Source organism: Mustela lutreola, chromosome 7 (assembly GCF_030435805.1).
Source record: "Mustela lutreola isolate mMusLut2 chromosome 7, mMusLut2.pri, whole genome shotgun sequence".
Taxonomy (NCBI): Eukaryota; Metazoa; Chordata; class Mammalia; order Carnivora; family Mustelidae; genus Mustela; species Mustela lutreola.
This window is the reverse complement of record NC_081296.1, coordinates 54,093,389-54,115,372: the sequence shown is the minus strand read 5'-3', so window position 1 is coordinate 54,115,372 and position 21,984 is coordinate 54,093,389. Positions and strand designations below refer to the sequence as shown.

The 21,984-nt window shown below is 40.6% G+C and overlaps 1 protein-coding gene and 1 long non-coding RNA gene across 7 annotated transcripts in view; one reads left to right on the top strand and one right to left on the bottom strand.

Annotated features, from left to right (window-relative positions):
- LOC131835969 (uncharacterized) overlaps positions 1-2,459 on the top strand; it is a 41,773-nt gene extending 39,314 nt beyond the window's left edge. For both annotated transcript variants that reach the window (XR_009355432.1, XR_009355431.1), the window contains exon 4: positions 1,249-2,459. This is a non-coding gene — a long non-coding RNA (uncharacterized LOC131835969). The remainder of the gene's footprint in view (positions 1-1,248) is intronic.
- IQCH (IQ motif containing H) overlaps positions 1-21,984 on the bottom strand; it is a 193,532-nt gene that overhangs the window by 156,480 nt on the left and 15,068 nt on the right. For all 5 annotated transcript variants that reach the window (XM_059180893.1, XM_059180894.1, XM_059180895.1 and 2 more), the window contains exons 4-5: positions 19,042-19,159; positions 5,535-5,651 (exon numbers count right to left, since the gene is read on the bottom strand). In XM_059180893.1, the coding sequence (XP_059036876.1) occupies positions 5,535-5,651; positions 19,042-19,159 (235 nt within the window). The remainder of the gene's footprint in view (positions 1-5,534; positions 5,652-19,041; positions 19,160-21,984) is intronic.

The window sequence follows — 21,984 nt, the reverse complement described above, 5'->3', positions numbered from 1 at the left end:
GCATAACTGGAAGATGTCAGATAGGACCCAAACTGACTCACTCAACTCCACCTGCTTCCCACCTTACCAGACCACCTCCAGCCCAGCCTCCCCATTTTATAACCCTGGAAGATGGGAATGAGTGAGGTGGAGTCACCTGCTCTTGGAAACAACTAGTTGGTGGCAAGGCTGTGGCAGGAATCCAGGAGCGAGGCTGTTTCATGAGGAAAACTCGCTCAGATGGCCTAGGGGGAGGATGCCCTATGCAACCAGGGTGACCGCAGCCAGCCACATCATTTCTTCAATTTTGGACTCAGCATCAGGTCACTTAGTTATCGGAGACTGGACATAGGAGGAGACAGACCAGTCCTCTCCTGTGTACTTATTATGTGCAAAACACTGCTTAGGGCAAGGAAGGTTCTGAAAAACAAGCAAACGGAACAGACAGCAAGGTCCCTGCCCTCATATTAGTGTGGGAAAGAAGGCATCATGATAGGAAATACTAAACAGAACCCTTGGAAGGTATTTCAGCAATATTTTGGTGCTCTCCCTCAACCCCTGCAGTAACGTTAACAGTACAATCGGGAAAATCGCCACTAGTCACAACTAATATTTTCAGAGCCCTTATTTGTACCAGGACCTTTGCTAAGTGCCTTGAATTCTCTCCTCTAAATCCCAATACAATCTTTTTTTTTTTTAAGATTTTATTTATTTATCAGATAGAGATCATAAGTAGGCAGAGAGGCAGACAGAGAGAGGGGGGGAAGCAGGCTCCCGCTGAGCAGAGAGCCCAATGCGGGGCTCGATCCCAGGACCCTGGGATCATGACCTGAGCCGAAGGCAGAGGCTTTAACCCACTGAGCCACCCAGGCGCCCCTAAATACCAATATAATCTTATGAGATACTCTTATTATGGACATTTTACACATGAAACAATGTAGGCTGTTTCTGGGAGGTCCCTCATCTGGCAGGAGTCACACCAGGCAGTCTAGTCTGACCCAGAATCCCTACGCTGAGAGCTAGCGAGTGCTGGGAGTTCAGCATAGGGTTGGAGGGTCTGGGAAGGCATGCAGCATCCCAACACAGAAACTCAGGCAACACATTCTCAAGAAGTCCTGAAACTCCCTATCGCTGGATTGTTTTTGCATCTGTTATCAGATGAGGGCATAGCCTCTAATAAATAGCCTCTTCCAGCTCCTGGAGTCCTACTGGGCTTTTATGAGAGAGCCCAACGGCAGCCAACGACAATCGTCTCATCACTTTCTCCAGCTTTTCCAGGACTCAACACCCAGGCAGAACTGACGTTCTAAAGAGCAGCCACCTAGAAAGGCGATACGCCACCCTGTCCACGGGCACCACCACTGCCGTATCAGTGGTGTACATCTGAGGAATCAGGAGGAGCACGAGAAGTCCTTGATTTCTGGAAAACTCTTTCCAAGTGACCCCACGAGAGAGCTCTCTTTCGCGACAGAAGTGGGGATGCTGTCTGTGCATGCCGTCACCACGCTTGGGTAATGACTGTGTGTCATAAATATGGCATTTCTGAATGTCTTTAAAGCAATTTTCCTTTTGTTCCACTAATTTAATTTACCAAATGCTCCTGGGAAAAGGAAGGGGGACCAAGATGCTGACTCCACGTTTCCTGGAAAACCCACATTTTCTTTTTAAACTGCTCTCCAAGAAATTCCATCTGACCGTTGTCTGCTGGCTGCCTCAGACTCTCCCTCTGTCAAAAATTCTGACCCGGCAGGTGTGAGAGAGAGGAGATGCGGAACTTGAGCGAATACCCACATCTGTTTTTGGAAAAAAGGAACAGAAGCAGCACAGAAGGAAGTAAAAGAGATAATTGCTGGCTTGAACTACAATACATTTTACTTGTGGGCAGAGGGCCAACTTGCAGCAGGCAGAATAGGCAGGCCCGTCTTATTGGAATTCAGGGGTGGGCCTCCGTTCTTGTCCGGAGACAGCTGTAAACCAGCAGCCCATGGCATCGCAATCAGGCACCGAGTTTTGTCAAGGAATGCTGATACGTACAGAACCAGCTTTGTCTGCTTCAACTGCACCCCTGCCTAGTGAAATGACAGTCAATCTCTGATTCCAGATGACAAGAACGGGAGGAAAACTTAAAACAAATGGCGACCTTTCAAAAGATTAATTTGTTTACCAACAAAATGTTCCCTCTTTGTCATCCGAGATGGGGGTGACCTTCACTTTCCCATATCTGGGCTGAAAGGATGCTGACTATAGTCATCTGTTAACTCCATCTCAGCAATTATTCCCTTTTTTATTTTTAGTGACAAGAAGGGTTTATTAATTCACTCTGCTTCTTGTTATGGTTTATAAATGCAACAAGCTCATTCTGAATTACTGCAGTGTAACATCAATTTGTTTAAATCTAATTCTGCTCCCATCGCCAAATTACGTTGTGACTGTAATTGTGGCCATATGCATGGGGCTTAAAACACAATCATGTTTTGAGATCGTCCTTCTTTCTCCTCACCCCCACCCCCCGCCCCAGCCCTCCCCCTTTCTTCTGGGGCTGCTTCTAATCATTTGACACGAACACAATTGCCTTACTTTTCATTACTTTATCATCCCAGAAACGAATGTACTTTCACCAGAGAGATGACTGTGTGCACCCCAAGTGAAACAGTAAAGAATGAAACTATGATTTGTGAAGTGTGGTTGCTACCCAACTAAGTTAGTGAAAAACACCGCATAACGTATGACTCATAAAATCGAGAAATCATAATAGTATTAAATTCAACCTCATGAATAAATTAGAGATTCCAAGTTTACATTGCATTATATATTTATTTATTTGGAAAGTGGGACCAAAGGACTGGTATAATTCTACAGCAACTCCTAGGTTGCCAACAAGAAAAATGGTTTTATGATTCTTTTCTAGGTCATAACAGTTATAATCAGAGTTATTTGTGCAGCGATTCAAAGCAATGTTTTGTTTGGCTATTTTGTTATGCATTCATAATTGTTCTTTTAAAATTCATGCTAACAGATACATGTTTCAAGCCTCGTAAGAAACCCTTTTTATTTAAACGAAATAAATCAAAGTCAAATTTTCTGTAGATCTTCGAATGCATTGCATCAGAAAATCTAACTGGAACTAGACGGCAGTGAGGAAGTGTGAAGCTGATGTATCAGAGATTTCTTCTTGTGTCCCCGTGCTTGTGAGGCTCTACTCTTAAAACCTGTTAGAGAGTTGTTGTTATTGTATAATTTTTCAGACTTAAGATATTGGAAAAAAATCATCAGTGAGTGTCACTTTTAGTACTTTTTTATAAGTTGATTTTACATAGAGTTACAGGATATACAATTCTGAAGGCATATGGGTGTGTGTGTGTGTGTGTGTGTGTGTCTGGGGTATATGTGTATTCAACGTTGTAAAACCTCTGCACCAACCCCTTATGATTAGGAAGAACATACCTCTCTTCATAAAATGGAGAAAATATCAGTTTCTAGGAACTAATCATGTAGATCAGCTACATATTCAAATCTGCTCTGTCAAAAATGTCGAAGATTATTTACAGGCTTTTGACAAGCTGTTCAAGTTTCATAAGATGGAAGGAAACACATGGCCCTCGGCAGCCAAATCATAATCCCCTCTGAGTGTTTAGAGTAGTTCTAAAAAGCGATTAGCCTTGATGCTGCTTTTCTAATTAAGTATACATCACAGCGCTAGACACATTGCTTCAGTTTGGGGAAGTGATTTCAGAAACATTTTTGTAAGTAGTAAATCACAGCTGTATCTGTTTCCAAAATTTCTACATGATTGTTTAAAACCAACCCCCAAATATTTCTCGAACGGAACTTTTGGCACAGTGATTCCATTTTATAAATCCAAAATGAAAAATACTGACTTTCAGGGACTACCTTCGTATGTATATGATGAACTGATGGGGTCAACTCTTGATTGAAATGCTAATAGCTTGAGGAAAATGTATCTAATGTCCATACGTTTTAAAACACTCTGGTGTAGATTTTCATTGAGTCGAGTTTAATGGGAAAAAGGATCTTTAATAGAATAAATGGGTGTATATTATTTATGTATCATGCAAGACCAAGTCCTTTCCTAAACCCTCTGGGTTCGAAGTATATGAGCACAATAACCAAAGCACTCATTCTCTTGGGAATTAGAAAAAAGAATATATCAAATGACCCAGATTTGGGATATAAATTCAAATTCCTATTTATGTCTGAATCTTCACTCCCATTCATTAAAGCCAAGCATAATCCTCTCTAAATCTAGAGGCGTGCCTTTTTTAAGCTTTGATACTCATCAGGAAAAGTTTGCGGAAAATGCAGCGGTTACCTCGGGCTACAAAGCCCCAGCACTCCACCAGCTAAGCCAATATTAATTCTAGATTGAAGCGGGAAACCAACAACAACAAAAGAGAAATCTGCTTCTGTCTGTGCAGCCAGAGAAATAATATTTTTATTTCAAGGGCTTTGGGCTCATGGGAAGCAGATAAAAACACTTTCACATTATTCATAGTGACATTTTAAATAAAGTTTCAGCAGGAATAAAAATATCTAACTTTCTGGTTATTTCTTAGGCCATAGAAGTATTTCTATGATAAAGTGCAGTTAAGCCAAACCTGTTAGAATAACATAAAGCACATAGAAAGAAAGTAAAATATATATTTCAGGGTTACACGAATGAAGTAGGCAGATGAAAATGTCTGTGTGGGAAATTTAGAAGATTAATCCAAGAGACTATTCTGGTTAGAAAGAGTTTTGCAATTTAATTCTAAAATCCATCTTGTTTTTTTAGTTTTGATCTCCCCAAACCATACATTTAAGAGCTTTTGAGAGAAGGTGAAGGTTAAAAATGTATTTACCAATGTATAGGTGTCACCTCAGTGGTTGTTTTCAGTATTAGAAATAATCGCAAGGCAAATAATTTCTCAATTAAAATGAAGCACTCCTGTTAAATCTCCTAAGAAAACCCCACAAAACAGTACAGTCCTTGCTTTGGGACACTTTGCAGCCATTCACTGGCAAATATGGGTACAGACTCTGAGATCACTTAATGCCAGTCTCCATTTGATCGTTGTTCCCTCCCATCATTTTGCTCACATAAAGAATGATTCCATGCTTGCTCCAGGTTTAGAATATTATTCTTAAATTTTGTGTACCGGATGGTCATATGCATTGAAGCTGATTACCATGCCGCTGTTTTCTTTTGCTTTTTCTAATGGTAACCACACTATCTAAGAAATAAAATATTTAAAATTTCTCCTTCATTCTTTTTGTTGTTGAATTATTGCATCCTTGTTAAAATTATGATACCAGATTATTTAGGAACATCAGATAAAACAGACATTTAAACGAGCTACAAATAGACCTTTAAAAAAATAGGTTAACATGTTTTCAATCATTTGTAATTATAAACAGAATGAAAGCCACTCCATTTCATCTCCCCAAAATCCTAAGGATCAAAATCTTTACTTAAAATCTACATTGTAGCTTATAAAATATATGGCTTTTGATTCTTAAAAAAAATTAAGAGCTCATTAAAACAAGTCTTTACTTACACACGCTTTTCTCTGATTAATATATGGCAAACTGATCCCATAGTTCGCATTTACAGCAGTTCTGTGGTGGATGTTCTCAGGATCCTGCATGATTTTTACATTCAACCCTATCTTTCGCTGAAACAAAGAAACAATGAAACTTTCATGCTGAATGAACAAAAGTGCTTACTAACATTTTATATGCTCAAAGAAGTGTGAAGTTCTTTGAAAATAATTATATAATATAATAATATAGTTCTTATGGCAAAAATTATATATATGTACATATATATATTTGGTTTTATTTAGACTGCTAATTGGTTACTTTTATTCACAGAAAAAGAACTTTGTGTAGATTTTCCTCCATGTATCCCATTGTTCATAAAAATATATCCTTGGACACCACTCATTTCCTCCCAAATAATACCAGAAGCCAACCAAGGTAGACAAAGGACCAGAATACCTGGTCTCGGTCTATTTTTAGCTTTCCAGGTCAAGGATTTTGCCAATGAAATCTATACTACAAACACACAGGTAGAGGGCTCCCTTGGTCTGTTAATGTGGCCATTTTCCTCGAGGGACATTTACAGGTGAATCTCAACTTTGGACGTGGTGAATTCACCACAACATGTTTATTTACTTCTTCACAGAGATTTTGCTGTCTCTAGGAAAAATGTGTGCTGTCATTAGAAAAAAATGTAAAAGCATGTCATTTGAACGACGTGTTTCTCATTTTAAAGAATTCAAGTTAGTTACTGCTGAGATACCTAACTGTAAACCACCAGAGAAGACAGCACAGTGGTGGTGGAAAAGGGGAGAGACCTAGCTGGGTTCCAAACTTGCCCTCCCCTGGACCGGGTGCACATTAACCTTGGGTAAGTCACTTTCCTTCTTTGAAAGTAAGTTTCTTTACTTGCCAAACACAGCAATTGAGGATCTCTTTAAGAACTACTCACCTCACGCCCACCCTCTAAACTCCACCCCTCCCACCCCAACCCACCTCCCCCATCCCCCCCCCCCACACAGCAGCTCACCCCACCCCTCCACCCTGCCACACACACACACACACACACCCTCCGCAGCTTCGGTATTCTATGATTTCAGACTAAAAGGTAAGTTGACACTTAAGTAATATGACATTACAACCGTTTCTGAGGACTTGTGACTTTTTATTGTGATATAATTCACATTCCATAAAATTCACACCTTTACAAGTATGTAAGTCAGTGGTTTTTAGCATATTCACAAAGTTGTGCAACCATCATCCCTAATTTCAGAACATTTTCATTGGGGTGTCTGGGTGGCTCAGTCGTTAAGCGTCCGCCTTCGGCTGAGGTCATGATCCCGGGGTCCTGGGATGGAGCCCTGCATCGATCCGGCTCCCTGCTTGGTGGGAAGCCTGCTTCTCCCTCTCCCACTCCCCCTGCTTGTGTTACCCTCTCTCGCTGGTGTCTCTCTCTGTCAAATAAATAAAATCTTAAAAAACAACATTTTCATCACCCCCGAAAGAAACCTCACACCCATTAACAATCACTCCCTCTTTGCTCCTCCTTCCAGCCCTTGGCAACTGCTAGTCTACTTTCTATCTCTTAGATGTGCACTTTCTGGGCACTTCATATAAATGGAATCCTAAATACAAGGCCTTTGTGACTTTTTAGAAAGGCGGTGTTGTGAGCAATTAAAAAATTTTTTTTTCCTTTCAATTGAGTGTCTTAGTTCTGGGGGTGATGTGGTGCAACAGTTAAAATGGTCATAGACACCAGCAAGATTAGTTCAGGATCCAGCTATTTCTTTGATGATAAGCGTTCATGAACAGGGCTGTGCCTAAGGTCAAAGTGAAGGGAAAGCCTACAAAGATACCTATGGGATGTACGCTGTCCAGATAATTTATTTCCTAACACAGGCCCCAAACCTCCCTTTTGTGTGTGTGTGTGTTTTAATAGCAGTTTTTAAGCCAAATTTCTAAATAATGGCACTCAGCTGTCTACTTTATTTAACCAGTGCAGGATAGGTTGCAAAGAAAGCATATCTGTTTCCTTCTCCTGGAGGTATGTGGGGTTGCAAAAGCAACATCGTGTCTAATTATAAATGGCTTTCCTTCTGCGGGGAACCCACACTCACAGCACCACTCCGGGGCTTTTGTGTGGAAACTGAATGCCTCTTCTATGGAAATTAATACCTGAACATAATTTTTTCCTTCTTAATTAAACTTTCAGAATAATTTCCACCCCACCAAGGATTAGGAAATTGCTAATATGTATTATATTGACTGGGTGTGGTTTCTGTAATTAGAGTGCTTTTTAAAAGTGAGCCCTGGATACAACTGATGGTAATAGCTTCATCTATCATGTCTAAGCTTTGTTAAAACTTTTTAATTCTGGGATCATTGGCTTGGTGGACCATAGCAGTTTTCTTAGTTTTATTATGCTCCATCAACTTTGTGTGGCTATGGTACGGGTATAGGGAGGAAATGATCAAGTACAGAATCATTGTCAAAAGTGGCATCAAAATCCAGTTCTCTGCTCATTGTTACATTTCTGTGGCACTGGGCATAGAACTTTATAGACGGGAATCCAAATGTAAATAGAAATCCCAAAGGAATGACAGGTTGTAATTTCAATTATGTATTAGCTGGCTTCTAAAAGCAATTGGAGAGGTCCTTTAAAATGATTAATGTTCTAATGTTCTAATATTTACTAATTTGGCACCAAAACATGTGTATACCAAAATAATAACACATGATTAAGTTTCCCTTTTAAAAACATATACAAGAGACCACCTTTGAATAATATTAATGTATCAAACAGCTTTGGTGTAAATCACTACCAACTACACTCCTAATTTTAATTTGTCTCACAGTCCACCCACAGAACTGTTTAGGAAAATACTTAAAAGCCCAAGCTGCATTATCAGACCCAGTAATAAGATCTTTTCAAGAAAAACTGTTGTCCGTTTAAAAAAGAAAAATTGAATTAATCATTCCATTAAGCAGAAGAGCGAACCCCAGAAGGTAATTTCTACCAACAGCAAGATAAATATTAAAAATAATTTCAGAAATTTTTCTTGAATTGATCAAGAAAAGGCAGCCATTTATTTAATCTATCTTGAGTCACTAAACCATCCAAACTTGGAATTCTCTCCTTTTGATAGTAATTACAAGTGGATATATCAAATGTGACTCTCATTTAGACTTTGGCTTGTAAGAACAAAAGTTATTATCAGAGCCAATTACTGTTTTACCTACATGGCCGCACAGAAGCAGGGAGCTCAATTTTCATCTCATCAGTGATTCTGTGGTATTTATTTTATTACTATGCCCACAAAGCTATCTAAGAAGGAAATAGCTTATGCTATTAAAACGAGGGTTTAAACATAAGAGGCTAAGGTTTCTTTTCGAAGAAGTTCTGAATTAAAAACACTAGGCAGCGTGTCATATCAGCTCCCCAGACATGGGCAGACTATAAAATGACCTACATCTGAGCAGTAGATCCCACACAGAGTAATCAAAATTGAAATGCTTCACAAACGAAGTTGAGACGGGCTATTTACTAAGTTACGGTATTATCAGCATAACATTATTCTCAACAGTGTTTGCCCCAAGTAATGTCTTCTAAAGTGTATATTGCTTAATATCCTATTCCCACTGGTTAAAGACCTCTGCTGTTTAATCTTTTTTTTTTTTTTTTAAGATTTTATTTATTTATTTGACAGACAGAGATCACAAGTAGGCAGAGAGGCAGGCAGAGAGAGAGAGAGGAGGAAGCAGGCTCCCTGCTAAGCAGAGAGCCCAAAGCAGGGCTTGATCCCAAGACCCTGAGATCATGACCTGAGCTGAAGGCAGAGGCTTTAACCCACTGAGCCATCAGGCACCCTCTGCTGTTTAATCTTAAAACCAGGAAAAAAAAAAAAGGGAAGAATCCAGTCACCTTGAATGCTCTGATTCTTTCAACCATTATTATATTTAATGGAAAGAACAATAGACTTCAAATCGTGGTTCAAGCCACATGATCTAGATTTCTCATTTGCAAAGCTGGATAATAATATCTACCTTCACAGGGTTGTTCGTGAGGGAAATGACTAACGTCCGGTAAGTATCTTGCAATGACAAAGCAGTACTCAGGAGCTTACTAGCCAAAACATAATGACTGTAATGGATTGAAACAGTTCAAATATATAAAAACCCGTGAGTTCTTAATGTTTTCTCTTCTTGCGAGGAAACCTACTTGACAAAATTGATACATGAATTTGAAAGTAGATAAAGGAAAAGAATCAAGCATTGATCCTGCTTTTCCTGAAAAATCTATTTTTCAGGTGCACCAAAGAGTCAGGAAGGGACAGTTCTTGCTAGAAGTCAATAAATGCAGAAGGAAGGGTGGAATTGTAAGAACACTGCTTTGCAATCCCTAAAGAAATAATGTATTTAGGCAAACCTCAGTGGTCTCTAATACCACTAGAGGAATTTTATAAAGGGTAGATTGAGCCAGTAATACTCAGACCCACTGATCAATCTTAACATCTTTAGAGGAGAAAAAGAAATTGTTTCCTGATATCCGATAAGGGGAAGTACAGAGCACCACCTCTGACCTATTTCTCCCCAAAAGATGCTACCTGAATCTGGTCAAGCTTCTAGATAAAACCACCAGTTTACAAGAAATACTAGGGACAGAGGAAAACATACAATGACACCATGAGATTGCGGTCAGCCAAATTCAAACAGTGAAGAGAAACCTATCTGACCAATGACCTGGTTTCTTTAGCCAGTAAGTGGCATTTTCTTTTTAAAGATTTTATTTATTTGACAGAGAGAGAGAGAGAGATCACAAGTAGGCAGTAAGGCAGACAGAGAGAGACGTGGGGCTTCATCCCAGGACCCTGGGATCATGACTTGAGCCAAAGGCAAAGGCTTTAACCCACTGAGCCACCCAGGCGCCCCAGCGGCATTTTTTTAAATGAAGGGGAAATGTTGTAGATAAAATGAGATGCAAATGCCCTGTGTGGACCTTGTCTGCATCCTAATTCAAACATTAGAACAACAACTTTAAGACAATTGGGGGAAATGGAACAGAGCCTGGGAATTCTATAGTATTAATGCATTGTTAAAAGTGTTAGATGTGATAATAGTTATGTTTTTTTTAAGTCCTTATCTGAAGTGCTTATGGGTAAAATGATATGATGTCTGGGATTTCCTTCAAAAGACTGCACCAAAAAATGTGGAGGGAAGAGACAAAAGAAGGATTGTAAAATTATGGTAACTCTTCAAGCCGGATGTTGGTTACATGGATTCCCTTCTATATTTTTTAGTCCATTCAAGAAACAATTTCTTTCATAAAAATTTCTGTCACAATCCCTCAACCTAACCTAGCGAAGGAGGAAAAGGACAATCAGGCAAAAGTGATAAATAGTGAAAGAATGAGCAGTCAGTGCAGGTCCTTCAAGTCTTGAAGAATTCCTGCAAGAACACGCTATGTGAGCTGGCAGACTACGACACAGAGGTCAGAGACAACTGTACTCAAAACAGATTGGAAAGATGATATATTGACTGGTTATAACAAAGCCCAGGCATTTGGCATACACCACACCCCCAACCCTACCAGAGCATTTTTCTAAACCTCTCTGATCGCACTCTGAGTACAGACTCTGAGCTTCCTCTAGAACAGAGATAAATGTGTCTACCACCCAGCACACAGAACCATCAAAATTAAAATATTTGAGGAAATAGCTTACCAGTGATGAAGGGCATTTTTGTGTGTGTGTTCTCATTACTGTATGCCACAGTGACACAGTCATGAGAGGACAGCAGTAGTGTGTGCCAAAGGTGACATTCTGTCCAGTCTTTACGGCACATGGGCCAATTGCTAATTCTCTGGCTTCCTTCCCTTCACTACAAAATACCCTCTTGAGTTGGAGGCCGGAGAATGACGGGTCTTCTGTGTGCCCAGAAGTTAGTATTTCCTGGTAAGCCATGGAGCAAGGCATGAGAAATTTGGAACTCCACCTTTGAAATGTCACTGAACCATGGGATACCATATAATAATATTTGGGGAGTCTTCACAATTACAATTAGTAACAAGTTTTTGGAGAAGGTGCCATGAGTCATAAAAATGTAGCTTATTGAATCTTCCCATAGAAAAAATATTCTTAGAAGATACAGTCCTAAGGGCCCATTTTTGATGCCTATTTTTTATAGAAATAGCCCCAAATACCATGCTTAATCTTCTGTCCCATTAGCTATAGCTTTTGTACACTGTAAGGTATAAAACTCTTTAAAATGTATGTATAAACGAATTGAACACTAACCAGTTACAGTAAAACAGTATTGCATATGTTCAGGTATCTTAATGTATTATAAATAATTCTAACGTGGCTTCATAATTGCTACATTGTTGCAACAAATCAGAAAGTGAAAAAGGTCACCTTAATCAGGTGTATTGATTGAGAAGTTTCTCTGGGAAAGTTTGGAAGAACATAGCAGAGGATAATTCTGGGGATAGTTAGGGCCATCTGTGAACCAAATCAGGAGTTGTCCTGCTGTCTTGCTTTTTTTTTTTTTTTTGGGGGGGGTCTTAAATTTCTCTGTGATAAACACAAGAAGGGAACTTAAGTTTTTTTTGTTATTTTTTTTAATAATGGTAAGGAAAGCCAGAACTTTGAGGTCAAACACACCTGTGTTTGAACCCCAGTTCTGCTGTCACTTTGTTTTAAATTAGAATCATCTCCCACCTTCTATTTCCTTATCTATGAAACCAGGGATGATAATTCCTTCCCCCCAGGCATTGTGAGGATGAGCTAGGATCTCATCGACATGGCCCACACAGGCTCCTAAATGGTGCCCGTGCTGCTGCCCTTCCTCTTCTACCTCAGAGCAGGAAAAGACCCCAGTGGCTTCCCACCTTACTCAGAGAGCATTCGGAAGTCCTCACAATGGTCTACAACATCGGGCCTCTTCACACTTTTCCTACTTCCCTTCCCCTGCATAGTGCCCTCCAGAAAAATTAAAATTTCTTACTACCTACAACCCATTGACAAGTCCTTGAGACAGAAAGAGTGACCTTCCTCTAGGACACTTTGCTAAGGGCAAACATTAGCCTGACCTCCAGGATCCCAAACCTCCTTTAACATGTAAACTTTCCTTTGGAAACTTCCTTTATCTCTACCCCCCAAGATCCATGTTAGTAATCATCTTCCAAGCATATGGTCCACTGATATACATCTGAAGGGTCATGACTAAGGTTTTACTAGACAGTAATAAATGACCTTTTCCTAACAACAACTAGCCCTCAAGTTCCTGGAAACCTTGCTTCCAAAATTCCTTTAAGACTTATGCTACCCCTAACCCCCTCCCAACTTGAACATATATAATGGGCCACCCCTCACAATCCCAGCACAGCTCTTTCTGCCCACAGTGCTATCCCTAGCTTTAATAAAACCACCTCTTTGCCCCGAAGACGTCTCGAGAATTCTCTCTTGACCATTGGCTCCAAACCCCAACATTTCCACATCACTTGTATTTCTAAGATAGGGTCTTTACGTTTTGTGTTCCCTCTACCTGAAATGCTCTTCCTCCAAATAGCCAAAGACATACCCTCAGATTTCTGCTCAAGTGTCACCTTATGAGGGAGACCATCCAACACCCCTAGGTTCCTTCCCATTTTTTTTTTAAACCATAGTTTATTTATCTTTTAGTTCTTCCAAAATTGAAAATATCAAGTCCTACTGCTAAGGAGAAAACAAACAAACAAACAAATAAAATCCGAACCCCCCCCCCCTCTTCTCTTAAAGTCACAGAACACAGAAGGAACTGCAGTGGGACAGGTGAGTGCAGAGAACCAGGAGGGGGAGGATGGCGAGATAAACTCCCCATATATATTTACTTTGCAAATCTTTTTTTTTTTTTTTTCCTTTTTTTCCCAAATGACTGCCTGACCCCAACTAGAATGTAAATTCCGTGAGAGCAAAGATTTGGCTGATGCCTAAAATGTCTAGCACACAGTGAGTACATAATTAAGGTTGACAAGTATTCATCAGCAAATAATAAGAATTAACATTAGGGCACATATGGGGCACTGTTATAAACATTTACATATGTTAATTCATTTATCCTTACAGCAGCTCTCTGGGGTAGGGGCTATCCTTATGCCCATTTTGCAGATGAGGAACTGAGGCACAGACAGAGGTTAAGTGACTCGCCAAGGAACAGATAGGACATGGTGGAGCCAGGCTGTGAATTCATATGTCTAACCATGACGTTGTCCTCTCTTCAGAGCCTGCTTTAGGCTGGACACCAATTATAGAAATGAATTGAACTGAGTCTTCCTGCTTTGGATTATTAGAGCCTTAAGAAATAAAATAATCGGGGGGCGGGGGGGACGTTGGGGGAACCAGGTGGTGGGTATTAGAGAGGGCACGGATTGCATGGAGCACTGAGTGTGGTGCAAAAACAATGAATACTGTTATGCTGAAAAGAAATTAAAAAAAAAAGAAATAAAATAATCGAATGCAATGAATATAAGCAGATCCAGGTTTGGATAAAGGATCAGTAAAACTCATCTGAGGATCAATTGGGGAAATTTGAATATGATCAGAGTATTTGTTATATTCACCAATTATTGTTCTTTTTTTTTTTTAGGTATGATAATGTTATTGTGGGCAAGACGGAATGTGCACATTTTTTTAAAAAAGATTATTTATGTATTTATTTGACAGACAGAGATCACAAGTAGGCAGAGAGGCAGGGGGCAGGCAGAGAGAGGAAGGGAAGCAGGCTCCCTGCTGAGCAGAGAGCCCGATGTGGGGCTCCATCTCAGAACCCTGGGATCATGACCTGAGCGGAAGGCAGAGGCTTTAACCCACTGAGCCACCCAGGTGCCCCTGAAATGTGCACATTTTTAAAGATGCATGTTAAAGCATTGAGGGGTGAAATGTCATTAAGTCTGTATTTTAAAACACTTCAATAAAAAGCCACAGGCAATATTTTTTTAAAAGTCACTGCTCTTGGGAGAAGAAAAGAACTCACAATGGTTCACTTATTGTGGCACTCTCATTTGCCTGCTCTGCTCTACCGTCTCCTGGGCAAAACCTGCCACCCACCACTCAGTAAGGCAAGACTCACAGCAATAGTCTGGGAAGCAGCCCTTACCTGCTCTTTTTCCTGCTTTCATCTCTCACCATAAGATTCCTCATAATGTCCAAAGTCCTCAAAACTTTCATTTTGATCAAAGTTTAAAAATCACTTTCTCAATTCGATCCAAATTCACAAATCAGAGCCTTCCCATCTTAGACACATGGCTGCATTGTATTAGATTACAGTATTTTTTTTTTTTTTAAGTTTGTTTGACTGCTAAGGCAGCCGTTTTACGGGATTAATAAAGGGAATAGTTCTCAAGCAATGGGATGGGTTCATCTTCCTTGCTCCACAGACATACCAGCTCTTCCATGTTTATAAGTAGGCCCTTTGCTCTAAACAGTATAGGAATTAGCTTGCCAGATATAACAAGAAAATCAAGTACTCTCTTGGCCTATAAATCTTTTCTCCTTCTCTTCCTCCCTCCACTTCCTCCTTCGTTGTTTTTATTTCCAATCATTTCTTATCTGTTACAGGTAGAGATGTGCCTCTAGTCCAAGGAGCCCCAAAGAGTGGTTGAGTGGGTGCTGATGTAGAACAAAGATACACTGTGAAAAAAGTTATCACAATATGGCTTTTTTGAAGATAAAAGAAAATTAACACTTCTTTTGCCACAATATTACTAACTTTATTTCCTACGCTGTACTTTTCATCTCTGTGACTTATTTATTTATTTATTTAAGATTTTATTAGAGGTGGGGAGAGAGAAACCATGAGCAGGGGGCAGGGGGAGAGAGGGATGAGCGACTCCACGTTGAGCAGAGAGCCTGATGCGGGGCTCCATCCCAGGACCCTGGGATCATGACCTGAGCCAAATGCAGGTGCTTACCTAACCCAGGCACCCCGACTTACTTACTTTTTATAACTGCAAGTTTATACTACTTAATCTCCTCTTATCTGTTTCACCCATCCCCCTCCCCTGTGGCAACCACCAGTTTATTCTATTTAAGAGTCTGGTATTTGTTCAGTTGTTTGGTTTTTTAGATTCCACATGTGAGTGAAATTATACAGTACCTGCCTTTCTGTCTGACTTATTTCACTTGGCATAACACCCTCGAGGTCCATCTATGTTGTCACAAATGGCAAAATCTCATTCTTGTTTAGGAATGAGTAATATTCCGCTGTGTGTGCGTGTGCGTGTGTGTCCATTCTTCTTTATCCATTCATCTATCAGTGGACACTTGGGCTGTTTACATATCTTGGCTATTATAAATAATGTTGCAATAAACATAGGGAGGCATGTATCTTTTTGAATGAGTGTTGTCATTTTCTTTAGGTAAATACCCAATAGTGGAATTACTAGATCATATGGTAGTTCTATTTTTATTTTTATTTTTTTTTTTTTAAAGATTTTATTTATTTATTTGACAGACAGAGAACACAAGTAGACAGAGGCAGTCAGATAGAGAGGAAGGGAAGCAGGCCCCCTGCTGAGCAGAGAGCCCGATGCGGGACTCGATCCCAGGAACCTGAGATCATGACCTGAGCCGAAGGCAGCGGCTTAACCCACTGAGCCACCCAGGCGCCCTGTAGTTCTATTTTTAATTGTTTGAGGAACCTCCATAGAGCCCTGCACAGTGGTTGTACCAATATACATTCCCACCAACAGTGCACCAGGCTTCCCTTTCTTCCACATCCTCGCCAACACTGGTTGTTTCTTATCTTTTTGATTCTAGCCATTCTGATAGGTGTAAGGTGATATCTCATTGTGGTTTTGATTTGCATTTCCCTGATGATGAGTGATGTTGATCATTTCTGCAGTGTTGTTGGTCATCTCTATGTCTTCTTTAATAAAATGACTATTCAGGCACTCTACCCAATTTCAAATGTTTTTATGGAATGCCCATTTTTTTAGTATTTAGTTTTATAAGTTCTTTATATATTTTGGATATTAACATCTTACCATTTGCAAATATCTTTTCCCATTCAGTAGGTTGCCTTAGTGTTTTGTTGATGGTTTCCTTTGCTGTGCAAAAGGTATTTATTCTGGTGGAATCCAAATAGCTTATTTCTGCTTTTGTTTCCCTTGCCTAGGGGACATATCTAGGAAAATATTGCTAAGGTTGATGTCAAAGAGATTACTTGCCTCGTTTCTTCTAGAAGTTATATGGTTTCAGGTCTCACATTTAGGTCATTAATCCATTTGAATTTACTTTTGTGTGTGGTATGAGAAAACGCTCTAGTTTCATTCTTTTGCATGTAGCTGTCCAGAGAATTCTTAATTACGGCTTTTAATTATAATCAAGCAACTCCTAATGGTTTGTCATGTAAGTTTTTGGTGTGAAATGGAATTCCAAAAATCGTTATCTACTTTGGAGAAAGAGAGCTGAAAGAAGAAACTGGGGTTTACCTAGTTGAACAGGTTGGCAGTGGGCAATTAAAGGTGGTAATATCCCAGTTGGATTTCACTGCTACTTAATAATACAAGCTTTTAAGTTGGTGTAGTAGGCTTGCAGGAACAGCTGGCAAAACAGCACTGTTTGTCATTGAGTTTACAATGCAAAATTAGGGCTATCTTGTGTGTCAGCGGTTATGCATTTTTAAGCAGATGTCACCGATATTAGAAATAAAACAACAATAGGGATCTAGGCCCTGGAGGTAAAGCCAGGGTAGGAAACCTTCCATACCCCTTTTAAATGAAGCTCACCCATGCTCACAGTATTTAAAAGAGCTCTGGGGTTATATTTAGCGCATAAGATTTCTTATCGTTGTGATCATTTGCCAGGATGCAAAACTCTTTCAGGAAAATAAATTTCTGGGCCATAGTTTTATTTTTTTCTGGAATAATAACAACAGCTAAACATTCTAAATAGTCCTAATTTCAGATATGTTGTTTCATTGTCCTCACAAACCAGAGAGCTCTAAATCTTCCACTTGGGAACACCAGTGACCCTCCCGAGATTCTTGAGGGGTGGGGGGAAATATTTCACAGTTAGCAGAGACTTAATAGGAAAGGAAGTGTGAGAACTTTAAGCTCCCTTTCTCATGACGTTCTGTTTTATTTTCAGGAGAGCCTTTATTATTAGCTGGTATTTTCTTGTCGATGATCTGTCTCCCCCAGTGAGAACATAAGCTCTGAGAGTAGGGACCTGGCATCATTCGTCCCCGTGTGCCTCCGACAGTGTTTGGCACCGACAGTGCCAAAACACTCCATAGACAGTGGCCGAGCAGACTCAGGGTATGAAGGGCAGTGTGGAAGGTAGGAGCGCGCTGCTCTCGGCTCTACCACCTCCCGGTCGTGGAGCCGAGACTGACTGACTGCACAGGGGAGTGGGCATCGTGGTTTCATTTCTTCATTCAACAAACCTTTATCGAGAGTCCCCTGGCAACATAAGGCAGTGAACAGACTGACATGGCTCCCACCCTCATTAAACTTCTATTCTACTGGGAGAACAGACATTTAAAAAAAAAATGTAGTTACAGATCTTGTCAGGTGTGATCGAAGAAAAATACGGCTAACACCGTTCAAATAAGGGCACTGTGTGATGGTTGTACGACTTGGTGAATATACGAAAATCCACTCAAGTCCACTTAAAAAGAGTGAATTTGATGGTCTATTAATTGTACCCCAACAAATCTATTATCTGAAAAGAGGTACTGCAGTGGTTATCCCTGTGTTTCTGGTTACGTGGTCCTGCCTCTGACATTGACTAGCTGCGTCCTCCTGGACAATTTCTCTCACATTTCTGTCCCTTGGCTTCTTCATCAGTGAAATGAAAACAATAATAGCATGCCGTCTCGGATCCTTCTGAAGGTGGATCTAGTTAGTGTTCCTGAAGCACTGACAGGAGATGAGCTGTTCCCACTTCTGGGGAGTTGGGGTGGGAACAGGAATCCAATTGCAAGAACACCCAGCAGGTACAATCAGTAACCTCTTGAGCTCTAGCCCTTGCCCCCTGGAAACTTCCCTTGGAGGGCTCTGTTCAGAAATTCTAGCTTTGCCCAGTGGCAGCAGTGTAGCCGTTGGTTTATCTGAAGCGTGATTATTGCTAATTTAAAAATGCGAAGGCACTGTAGCTTGGTGTATTTTGCTTTCTGAAGAAAGCTCTTGTGTGGTAGACACTCACAGTGTCATGAATATATCTGAAAAAACAGTGGCATGTTCTCTCATTTCGAACACAAAGTAAATTTCCTGCCTTAACTCTGGAAAGTTTTTTTTTTATTCCTAAAACAGCTTTATTGAGACATAATTCACATACCTTAAATTTACCCTTCTAAAGTGTACATTCAGTGGTGTTCAGTAGAGCCACGGAGTTGGGCAATCATCGCCACTCTCAAATTCCAGAACATTTCACCATCCCAAAAAGACACTTGAGATGCCTCAGATGTCCTTTCCCAACCGCCCTTCCCCCCAGTTTCCCCAATCACTCATCCCCTTTCTGTCTTTATGGATGTCTCTGTTCCTACCTTTATTCTTGGAAAGGCACGTGGAAATGTACTGTGCTGTCTTTGGGGTTGCCAAAGTCTACCCTCAGATTCTAGAGGGAAAATAAATGATTTCTGATCAATTACAGTTGGAAGCAACCTAAGTTTAAGAAAAGAAAGAAAAAGAAAATTTAAAATCGAATTTATCTTCACAACTATACAAATTGGTAATTTTAAAACAATGCTTCCTAGTTAATTTGGATTTTACAGGAAATATTCCATTATTAATTACAGTGAACTAGACTGACTTTAGCATTTTTACCACTAGAAACTTGCACTTGTTTTGTTAAGCATAAGAACTTGAATCTGATAATGACCACTATTGCATGTAAAAAAGGTCTATCTCTGGCTGAGGTTTTATGACCCACAACTGACCAGATTACTACACTATAAAACATTCTTGGGAGGAAAAAAATACAACATGCTGTGTTTTGTTTTGTAAAGCCAAATCACAGATTAGCCAATGTTAAAGAAGTTCAAAATGCTGGTCTCTAAGCATTTAGCACTTGTAGTCTTTAAACTTCTGCTATTTTTATAGAACTGCCAAGACTTAAGGATCAAAGTCTGGTTAAAGGTCTTCCTTATTAAGCAGTGGGCAGCTCCACGGGCGAGCAGCACAAAAACAAAATAAGATTATAAGAATGACTGTGTGTGAAATGTAGGTCTTAAAACTTTTCATCGGAAAGCAAATCCCTGTTTTTTAAAATGGTCAACATAATTAAGATCAGTTAAGCTCAACCACAGTGACTCAATCTCTTGACTCTACTGTGATGCCCACATCTGTGAAATTATCATGAAAAAGCAGTTTGTGGGCTCCTGGTTTCACTTCAACATGTAAAGAGCTTGGAAGGTATGGGGAGGATGGCAGTGATTTAAAAACAAACAAACAAACAAAAAAGCTGAACAAACTGAAAAGCAATTCTTCTTAGATCAATCAGAGAATCAAGGTTACAGGGAAAACTATTTCCCTGAAAACTGGAGAGACAGACAGAGTCAGACAGACACACAGACCTGGATAAAGCTCCAGAGAGGATGGCTATCGCTGACGCTGGTATTGGCAAGAACAGTTAGCCTCCACTTACCAGATTGCCAGAGGCGCAGTGTGCCTTAGCTTGAGCATTGTAAGTCCTGAGGGGCCAAGGCTTGGCGGGGCGGAGGGAGGCCTACTTTGCTGAGTTTTACCTCTAGGAGCCCCACCATGTTGTTGCTAGGAGGCCTGAAGAAAATCCCTTCCTGCCTCTAGCAGTGGGGAGGGAGAAGAAACCGGTTCAAACTACTCGCAGAGAATTCTGTTCTTTGTTCTGTTCTCTGTATTAAAGGCCAGCTCCTGGGTTGCCTGGGTGGCTCAGTGGGTTAAAGCCTCTGCCTTCGGCTCATGTTGTGATCTCAGGGTCCTGGGATTGAGTCCTACATTGGGCTCTCTGCTCAGTGGGGAGCTTGCTTCCTCCTCTCTCTTTCTCTGCCGGCCTCTCTGCCTACTTGTGATCTCTGTCTGTCAAATAAATAAATAAGATCTTTTAAAAAAAAAAATAACAAAGGCCAGCTCTCAAGGAAAATTATCCTCTGACCTGAAGAAGGGCAATTAGCTACTATCTAACTCCAGCCCCTTCCAGTCTTCCTGTCTCACCTATGAGGTGAGATAACCAAGAAAAACTTGTGAGGGCAACTGTCTGGAGATTTTCCTGGGGGCACAGACCCACCGGAAGATGGGCGGCCTGATCAAGGAGTGGTGAGTGCTTCTCCCAGCACACTTCATCTACAGGCGTCTATATATCCTAGGAGTACAACTGCTAAATTTTAAAAATGACAATTTTCAGAAGCTTCTCGCACCCCTTGAAAAATTGCCTTTAAGGACTTCAGGGCAACTGATCCCTTCAGTAGCAGAACCAAAGCAACCGCATCCCACTGCCGCCTCATCCGCCCTGAGTGTGAGGGTGGTATAAATGATCTGGCTGTGCTAATCCAAAAAGAAACAATAGTAATATATTGCTTACTTTGCATTTCCCTGACTTCCCTGTGAGAGTAAATATATTTCACACATTTGCTGCTTATCTGTATTTCTGTCTCTCTGATATGTAAGTTGTTTTTGTATTGGCAGGAACTCTTCTTTTTTTTTTTTTTTTTTTTAAGATTTTATTTGTTTATTTGACAGGCAGAGATCACAAGTAGGCAGAGAAGCAGGTGGAGGGAGGGGCAGGGGAGACAAACTCCCTGCTGAGCAGAGAGCCCGAAGCAGGGCTTGATCCCAGGACCCTGAGATCATGACCTGAGCTGAAGGCAGAGGCTTAACCCACTGAGCCACCCAGGGATCCCTCTTAATTTTTTTTTTTTAAAGAATATTAGCAATTTTTGTGTCCTATCTGCAGCACATGTTTTCCCAGTTTGTTTTTCATTTTATGCTGCTTTTTTTTTTTTTTAATTATTTTTTGTTTAAAAAAATTTCAAACCCACGGAGAAATGGAAAGAACAGTTAGCTCCCCCTTACCCTTCCCACAGACCACTGAGTGTTCCTGTCTTGTTCCCGGTGCTCTCTCTCTCCCTGTGACTAGGTTGTAGTCACAGTCTACCCAGGTGGGATTCATGTACCACGGTGTGACTGCCCACAACAGATGCGCTCCGGGGTGTCTCATCAACTGAGGAAAATGGACCTTGTGATGGCCATTCACAATGCAGTACAAACCTCTTTTCTCCCCCTCTCACTGATGCTCACTGCGATCTATTTGCTTTGCGCTTGCTTCCCTTCTCAAGCCCTCACACAACAGAATACACAATGAAGATTTCCACGGGTTCTGATCTTGTGGGTATAGAAGGTAGTCACCCTCCCAGTGTCACTGACAAAACGTGGTCGTTAAGAGCAGCGTTGAGTCCTTATCACCGGAGCAATAAAAATCTGGGAAAGCCAACCGCACGAGAGGAAGAACCACA